Below are 9,605 nucleotides of genomic sequence, written 5' to 3'. Positions count from 1 at the left end.
CAACATTCATTAATATTAAAATGTTGTACCTATGCATAGTTCATATAGTTAATAGAACAAAAAATACAAAACATTCTTTAAAGTCGTAAAAATGTTGTAACGCCGTCTTGCATGAAACTATTATAGCAATACACGCGCCGGACGCGTTACAAAACCGGGCGCCTTCGGCGCCCTCATACTAAGAGTGTCGGGCGTAGGTAGTCCGACGTACGTGGCGCGCTGTATGTGTTCCAAAACCGGGCGCATATAACACGTAATAAAAACACTTATCCGTTAAAGCATGAGGTTGAAGCAAAATGAGTCTTCATACAACGGAAAAGGGCTTAATTTTGATTAATCCGGACTGAGTATTACATGCTCTACGTTTTTACTTACTTGTTAAATAAATATGGATACAAATCTGGGTTTACAATCAATACTAATATATGGCTTATATCAGTCTCGACTAGGTGGTATAATTACATAGTCTAATTATTTACAATATCGAAACTGATGGTGGTCATGATACTTATGATCTTAACTCTAGTCTTACCACCGAATGAGCCCATTTACATATACGTAAATTCATCCACTATACAAACTATAAGATCATTGTTATGAGCACCAACTAAAATTAAATAGTGACTAAAATATAAAGTAAGAATATTATTAAGAAAATGAGATTACAAAATGTCAATAAAAGTTGTTAGGTAAGTATCTAAGTTTGATGAACTCTTTAAGATTGCTAATTAATTAATCTGTTTGAATGGTAGGACGTCAAAGTTATCAGTAGGCAAACCGGAACATATTAATTTGACTAACCTTTACACCAAGACCCATAGATTGTGATCATTTCACCTTAACAATGGCAAGCCGGTGAAAACCGAGTTTTATTGCTGCCTACCAGTGGCGGCGCGTGGCAGACAAGCCGATGGGAATCGCCTTCTACGGACGCTCCGCCACTGCTGCCTACATAAAACACCTGACTAAAACCAATTAACTTGGAATTTACTTTCCCTGAGAAAGTGTGAAGTGCAACACTTGCTAGGTATGCTTCACTTCCTATGATTTACGAGTTGCTGGATCGACCATACTTTTTGATACAATATTGAAATGAAATTAAATTAAAATATTGTAACTACACTATATTCTGTATCTTTAGGTATTTAAATAAAAGTAAACAAAATCTACCCTCAAATGACTGAAGCCAGTTAAGAGTAGATGAAAACATTACACGATCAAATAATGTAGGTTAAAGTCAGGACGTTTAGTTACTGATCCAGGCGGTTTTGTAATTGGTCGGTTAACCAATAAATGTTACTATCCGAAAATTTACAAATTGTTTGTTTACTTTTATTTAAATACCTAAAGATACAGATTATAGTAAACTAGATAGTCATAATAAAGATTTTTACAAATGTAATGTAAATGACGACGCAAGATTTGTCAATTCTATAAACAAAAAAATCATCAAATGTAGTATTTTACTAAATTAAATTATAGTTAATTATACCATTTATAAGGGGCTATTCATAAATTACGTCATATATATTCATAAATTACGTCATGTATATTTCAAATTAGGGGGGTGTCTGGACATCGGATGACGGTAGCATAAAGTAGGAGGAAATTAGGTCATTTGAAGCATGATTTTTGGATGATTATAGGGGGGGGGGGGGGTCAAAAATCGTCAAAAATCGATGACGTAATTTATGGACAGCCCCTAAGGAATAAGTCCAGTGGCTAAGCGTACAAGAACTCATTTAAAAATCCATCTCCAATTTCATCTAACCTGATTTTTTGACTAAAGGCACATTAGAAGAATAAACAAATACTGTAAAAGTGTGTTAATCTCAAAACGATGTAAACATCAGGCCTCAACATTACTGACGTAGTAACCCGCAGGTACCAGAAAATGAGTAACATTACTTGGAAAGTAATGAGTGTAATGACACTATGCGCAGAGTTATTGATACATTGTTCTCAGGAGAATCAACCTCATATCATTGATAGGTAGTTGAATTCTTCTTAGTAATTGCATATAATTCTGTTTTATTAGTTTATTACTGACCATCTATCGAAATATTAGTTGGTAGTATCTTCCACTGCATATTTTTGGGTTGGAATATATAACATGGAATTTTTAGCACTACACAATAAAAATGTTGTCGCGTTTTAGTATTTACCTATTTATGTGCATGATCATAATGCACTACTAAAACTTTTTGCGAACATAAATCTGAATGAATTAAAACCCCAAAACGTAAGTTTTGAAACAACAAAACTAATAATAATTAGAAATGAGGCCTGATTATTTAACGGTATCAAATTACATAGCCTAGATTGTGACAATGTTTTTTTTACAAAATACCTGATACATCTAAGAGGAGCGACAAGGTTGACATCTGCTTACGGAGTGGCTCTCCCCAAGGACTACTGAGTCAGACTCTGCCGGCGGCCCTTCACTATTGTCATGTTGCCTCTGAAATATGCCAATACCATACAGTGTTTATAGAGTCTGTGTGGAAAGGGAAGAGTCGTGGAATGTAAGGGAGCCCGTATATTTCACGACTCTACATGTCAACTGGCAATAATGGTAATGATCTTATTGAATTCAACAATTAGTCACGAAAACTTAACAAGTAAATTAAGGCAATTAGCTTAACTAGATGAGTTAACTATACATGGTATGGGGTCAAAATGGACCCCATACCATACTTAATATGGTAAGTATCTAATCAATCTTATAAGGGGTCATCCATTAATTACGTCACACGAATTTCTAGGTTTTTTGACCCCTCCCCCCTTCTTGTCACACTTGGTCACATTTGGCAAACCCCTCCCCCCTAGTGTGACGTCACATTTTTTCTATGAAATCGCCAAATCGAATTAAGTAAGTACCTAAGTATTATTAATATTTTATCAAAATATTTTTGACGATATAAATATTAGTAATTTTATAACCCAAAACTGCTTAGGAAAGAAAATTAAACGAATAAAAACGATTATCGTTTTAAAAACTTGTTATTTAAATGTACAGCGAATAAAATAATTCAAATAAATTTTCGGTTACTGATGAAGTTAAAGTGACGTCACAAAGTTTGTGTCTCCCCCCTCCCCCATGTCACAATATGTCACATTTCCTTGACCCCCTCCCTCCCCCTAAACGTGTGATGTAATTAATGGATGACCCCTAACCTAAATTTTGTATAACTGGTATTTTCTGTCTCTTACATAATACTATTATTATTCTTATACATTTAATTATTTATTCGATGTTTATAGGTTGGCATATAAGTTTTGTCACTAACAGAAAAAAAAAACCTAAACTCATCTCTTTTTTAGGGTTGGTAATAGTAGCATAAGAAAAAGAATGTGATTCTCTGCATTTATGCTCTAGTCTAGTGACAAATTACCCTTGCCAAGTTATATTGCCAAGATATGTTATGTGAAACATCTTTGACCCGACCAGAGATAAAGAAGAAAAAGAATGTCACTATTGACTAGTACACAAGACCTTGAAGTACAATATAGCAGACTTGCAAATTAAATTGACTTATAAATACTTTTTTGCTCATCTATTTGTGTGGGCAGATTATGGCTTTTTTATGGCTATAGTTAATAATATGGAGGTCATATTTGCAACATTGTAAACCTTTAATTAAATGCCCAATAAAGTGTTCTATTCTGGAAGACTTTAGCAGCTTCTTAGATTTAGGATGGCAGAAAAAACCTTGTGGCATTATAAAAAAAGAAATAGTTAAAATTACAAAAAGATAGGATCCACAGTAAATGAGTGGAGTTATCAAAATAAACTTTTCAGTAAATCATCAATTTACTTGACGGAAGGTCATAATCTCATTTAATTTGTATGAAGGAAGCAAATTTATATTAATAACTTTAAAACAATTATATTTAATTTAACTTTAAGTTACCTTTAATTCAGTGGCTAAGCTCCGGAATGTGTCCTCAACATTAGTGTTGTCTTTTGCAGATGTCTCCAAAACAAACATAATCTCTGGCACATAGCGGCAGAAAGATTTTGGCTCATCTGGCTCAACCTCCCGTTGCTCCGCCAAATCACATTTGTTACCAATCAGCGACACTATCACATTTGATGATGTATACCGTCTCACCTCCTCAATCCATTTTTGGAGGGATAAGAATGTCGAACGCTTCGTAATGTCATATACTGAAATAAAAAGTTACTATGTTGAGTAAGTGGTCATGTTTATTCTATCATGCATGAATGGGCGTGACACGCAATCGTCATTACTTTATCAAAATAATTACCAATAATTACTCCATTTGCGGAACGATAATAGCTCTGGGTGATTGTCCTGAAGCGTTCCTGACCGGCCGTATCCCATATTTGCAGCTAAAACACCAAATAACTTCGTTTTTATAACATTCAAAGATTATTCGCTGTAGAAATTAAATTAGATTCACTAACCTTGACCCTCTTTCCGTCTACTATTAGTGTTTTCATAGAAAAGTCAACGCCTATCGTATTCCCGTGCCTTTCAATAAAATTCCCTGATTTCAATCGTTGCACAATGCATGTTTTTCCAGTGCCACAGTCTCCGATTAACACAATTTTAAATAGATAGTCAAACTGTTCGTCTGGGACACTCATCAATGTATTTGGATTACGGTTACTCATGATTAGAGAGTATAATATTTTAATTAAATTTATTGTAATTTTCTGTTTACGTCCTTTCCATTTTTCTTTCAGTTTGACTGAACTAGAAATGTCATTTCGTTGAATGACATCTCGGAGGTCTTTTCTCTCTGGACATCAAAATCGCATTTTTAATCACGTTTTTAGTTGTATCTCAAACATAGCAAAGAAAAGTGGATGAGAGAGGCGCAGCTATAATATAATATTTATTAAAGCGAGATATAACTATAGAAAAAATAATTTTGAGAGCTATTTGAGTGTGCTTTTTAATGTATAGAAGTGTTATTAAATGTAGCCGTTTTATAATAGGCCCAAACAAATTATCAAGATGACAAGATGGGCGGGTTGACAATTGACATTGACAGCTAAAAATAAAAACTAATCTTATCGCTATTAGCCGTAGTTTTTCCTGTTTCAATAATTTAATGAATTAATACTCGTGCTAATGTGCACAAAATGTTGATATCAAAAACAATTTCCTTCGTCCTTACTATCATAACTGCTGTACTATGTATATTCTCAATAGAGGTACTTATTTACAAAATATTTTGTTCCCAAGCCTCCAACAGGAAAACATTTTCTATAAGAAACGTTATTTCCAGATTCCGGAAAAGTTCCAAAAGTCGAACCACACTAACAACTGGGCCGTGTTAGTAGACACGAGCCGGTTTTGGTTCAACTACCGGCATGTAGCGAACGTGTTGTCCATCTATCGGAGCGTCAAGCGGCTCGGGATACCGGACAGCCAGATTATCCTCATGATATCGGACGACATGGCGTGTAACCCGCGGAACCCGCGCCCGGCGACCATATTCAATAATGCTCATGAGCAGATTAACGTGTATGGAGATGATGTTGAGGTGGATTATAGAGGTTATGAGGTAAAGGTTGCATTCATATTCTTTCTTATTGCTAATATGGTATAAAAAGCTTTTAAAGTCTTTCTAATATTCCTAGGGAATCTTTGGAGATTCATGAATAATGAAGTTGTCCCAGACATAACTTATACATCTATAGGTAGTGTATTTAAAAACCGGACAGGTACGAGTCGGACTCGCATACGAAGGGTTCCGTACCATAATGCAAAAAAAGGTCACCCGTCCAAGTACTGACCCTGCCCGACGTTGCTTAACTTCGGTCAAAAATCACGTTTGTTGTATGGGAGCCCCACTTAAATCTTTATTTTATTCTGTTTTTAGTATTTGTTGTTATAGTGGCAACAGAAATACATCATCTGTGAAAATTTCAACTGTCTAGCTATCACGGTTCGTGAGGGAACCCTAAAAACCAATACAAACCAAAATATTAATATTTTTTGATGTGTTCTCTAGTTGTATAAGTACATATTTTAATATCAATAGTTAACCTATTGCAGCACAAGGAAAAATAAAACTACTATACTGCTATCATTTTGTACAACTAAACAAAAGCTTGACAAATTTCATGTTCTCAGGTTTCAGTAGAGAACTTTGTCCGTCTCCTCACCGGCCGCCTGCCCCCTGACACCCCTCGCTCCAAGCGACTCCTCACTGATGAGGGCAGCAACATACTGATCTACTTAACTGGACATGGTGGGGATGGGTTCCTCAAGTTCCAAGACTCGGAGGAGGTGACAAGCCAGGAGCTTGCTGATGCCCTTGAGCAGATGTGGCAGAAGAGAAGGTTTTTATTTAATTAATTTCATGTAAATAAGTACAATAGATTAATATGGTATAATCAACCACAAAAAAAACCATTTTAATTGCAGATGAGTAGACATTCATAAACATAAAATGTAGATAATTACATAATTAAGTTAAGGTATGTTCTAGCAAACTCAGAAATCTATTTTTCATTTGTTGATTAATCTATCTGTGCAAGTTGCCGATGGTAATGCAATGCTACTTGTGAATATTGTGTTACCGCTGAGTGGGCACTGATTCTCCCAACTCTCACACACTACACTATAGTGTAGTCTCAAAAATACACTAGTGTGGTAGGTCTCATCATCTTCCTCGCGTTGTCCCGGCATTTTGCCACGGCTCATGAGAGCCTGAGGTCCACTTGGCAACTAACCCAAGAATTGGCGTTGGCACTTTTACGAAAGCGACTGCCATCTGATCTCCCATCCCAGAGGGTAAACTAGGCCTTAGTGGGGTAAGTCTATATAAAGTTGATTATTATACAAAGATTTTGTTTATTTTTCAGGTATAATGAGATTTTCTTCATAATAGACACATGTCAAGCATCATCTATGTATGAGAAGTTCTATTCTCCAAACATTTTGGCCACTGCTAGCAGTTTAGTTGGTGAAGATTCACTTTCGGTAAGAGTTTTCATATACTTACTTAATAAATTAAATTTTAATTTTAATCTGTTTTTATTTTTGTTTTTTTCTTAAACGTTTTTTGAGACAAATTATAATCGCAATTTGTCTTGACAAGTTTTGTCTTGTGGGTGGTTTTTTATTTGGCACTTTTGTAAAGTCCGCTCTACACTCGTGCGCGAATCGCGGCGCGAAGCCGCGAACGCAAGTGTGGAGCGGGCTTAAGTTTGAGGGATTGCCCATCAATAGTGTTAGTAACTCCTACACTGTTATAAATGTATCAATAATATTATCATAAACTAACATTAGGTTATTTATTGTTCAGCATCACGTGGACTCCGCGATCGGCGTGTACATCATAGACAGATACACATACTATGTGCTGGAGTTCCTTGAGAATGTGCATCCTAACACACACAAAACTATGTCAGAATTTGTAAGTATTGCTTGTTAAAAAATGTAGGTATTGCGAATCCAACTTAAGCTAAGGAAAATAATAGTTAACACACCCCAATATTGTTTTGTGCTTTAGAATTCAGCGGTCGGCAACCTTTTAGCAGCCAAGGGCCACATAGCAGTCAACGAAGTGGTCGCGGGCCGCACTTTGTTAATATTTATGACTTTATCAGACATTGTCATTTGTCAATATTACATACGAAATAGCCAGGGAGGCTCGCGGGCGGCAAGTGAGAGGTTCGCGGGCCGGATGCGGCCCGCGGGCCGCTGGTTGCCGACCGCTGCTTTAGATGTTTAAAGGAAACTCTAACTTTTGAAATAGTAAATTTCGAGTACTATACAAAAATATCAGAAATTTTCCAAATATTCTCAAGTGGAGCCTTGTACCTATTGATAATTCAATACTTTATAACAAAGCTTCCGTGAGACACAGACATATTAGAGTCATCGGGCGCGGAGCGCTGCGGCCCGCAGTCCGCGCCGCCGTCAACGCAAGCTCCTGATGATATTCCTCGGTACGGAGTGAAACATGTCGAACGCTTTTCGACGTAAAATACGTGAGTGACCAGTTCTTAATATATGTAATTTAATACTTGTTACAGCTAGCCGTATGCCCTAAAAGCGCGTGCCTGTCGACGGTGGGCGTCCGCCGCGACCTGTTCAAGCGCGACCCGAGCCGGGTGCCCATCACAGACTTCTTCGGGTCCGTGAGACCCGTCGTCGTCACCACCGACCCTATAGATATACTGGACATACCTAAGAGGAAGAGAAAGACTGAGCCAGAGTAAGTTGATACCTAATGTTATGGTGAGAAGAGGATATTTATGGTATGTATATGTCGGCGGCCAATCGTAAGATCAGGCTGATCGTAATTTGACCGTAGTTATGTAGAAAGCGACCAACTTTTTATTTTTGTCAAAGTGACTTACACCCTAACTCAGTAGCTTTGGTCGCATTCTGCATTGATAAAAAAATTGAGTTGGTCGTTTTCTGCATAACTACGGTCATTTTCCTGTGTATTGTTTTGAGGATAGTCACATGAAACCAATATATAGATATAGGTAAGATAGGTTCGTTAGGTTGCTTCAGATGCCCGAAGGGCAAATTGCCCAGAAATAGGAGTAGCGGGGCTTCGTCGACTCAGGGAACGAGTCAAAGATTTCCACGTTTCACGATATGCCTAGAAATTTCACGATATGCCTGATTTTACGATCGGCCGCCGGCATATACCTACATAATCTATAATAATATGATGTATACTGGGCTGGCTGAGATGCAGGATCAGTATCGCCGTTATACGCGCCACCAGCATGTGCATCCGATGCACACGGCACCACTTTAAGTCCACCGCCAGGTGGCATTTGTGGGTTCGACGACGGTGCCGCCCTTCCACATATCGATTGAAGCCCCTTTTCTACTTTCTACCCTAAAATGTTCAATGTATATTTGCCTTTGTATAATATTCAATATATATTATACATATATTAAAATTTGCATACTTACTTAATGTATAATTAACTCCATATTCGAGTATAACGTATCTCCCGATGTTCCTAACTAATTACCCTTCGTTGTGTCGTAATTCGACGTCGTTTTGATGGATCCTTTCCATAAGTATAATGGCCGGCCGAGCCACACCGGCTTGCGTGTGCGTGACATGCGCGTGTGCGTGCGCTAAAATGTTGGAGCCGCACACGCACACGTCACGCAAGCGGTGTGCCATCTCTCATAAGGATCTGTATACTACAACGCCGCCGCCGCACGTCACGCACACGCAGCCGGTGTGCACACTGCACAGGCATGGGTCATAGCGATTATTGTCTTTCGGGGCTTACGAATTATAAATATTAGGTAGCATTGGTTTTTTAATATCTTAGACTTTTTATGTCCGTCTTTTCAAACCAGGCAATGTGTGGCGGGTTAGCTGAGAAATTATAAATTATTTTATTGTAAGTTATGTTTCTTGTATTTCAGACTGAAACCTGTGTTACCAGAGAAGCGGAGTTACCTGCCGCAGTTCCCAGTGCATCTGGTGGAAACTAACTAGTCCAAAGAGTGTAACTACACACGAACAAAGGTATTAATAAACTTTAATTTTGTATGTGAGGCATTTTTAATAACCAAATCAAAACCTGATTTCCTATTTTATGCATAGAGGAGGTGTTAAATCTAGGAAAAAATCAT

General features: G+C 37.4%; 2 protein-coding genes across 2 annotated transcripts; one reads left to right on the top strand and one right to left on the bottom strand.

The window, feature by feature from the left end:
- Positions 1–248: 248 nt before the first annotated feature.
- LOC134672008 (ras-related protein Rab-43) lies at positions 249–4,721 on the bottom strand. Its single transcript, XM_063529907.1, has 4 exons — positions 4,433–4,721; positions 4,273–4,357; positions 3,915–4,171; positions 249–2,461 (listed from the first exon to the last, which is right to left on the bottom strand). Exons 1-4 carry the CDS (start codon positions 4,640–4,642, stop codon positions 2,360–2,362), a joined length of 654 nt encoding a protein of 217 aa, XP_063385977.1. The 5' UTR covers positions 4,643–4,721; the 3' UTR covers positions 249–2,359.
- Positions 4,722–5,005: 284 nt separating this feature from the next.
- LOC134671991 (putative GPI-anchor transamidase) lies at positions 5,006–9,517 on the top strand. Its single transcript, XM_063529889.1, has 7 exons — positions 5,006–5,188; positions 5,263–5,541; positions 6,114–6,322; positions 6,848–6,965; positions 7,291–7,401; positions 8,024–8,205; positions 9,396–9,517. The coding sequence occupies exons 1-7, from the start codon at positions 5,117–5,119 to the stop codon at positions 9,466–9,468; spliced, it is 1,044 nt and encodes a 347-aa protein (XP_063385959.1). The 5' UTR covers positions 5,006–5,116; the 3' UTR covers positions 9,469–9,517.
- The last annotated feature ends 88 nt before the right edge of the window (positions 9,518–9,605 follow it).

Source organism: Cydia fagiglandana, chromosome 16 (assembly GCF_963556715.1).
Source record: "Cydia fagiglandana chromosome 16, ilCydFagi1.1, whole genome shotgun sequence".
Classification (NCBI taxonomy): Eukaryota; Metazoa; Arthropoda; class Insecta; order Lepidoptera; family Tortricidae; genus Cydia; species Cydia fagiglandana.
This window is presented reverse-complemented; position numbering and strand designations above follow the sequence as displayed.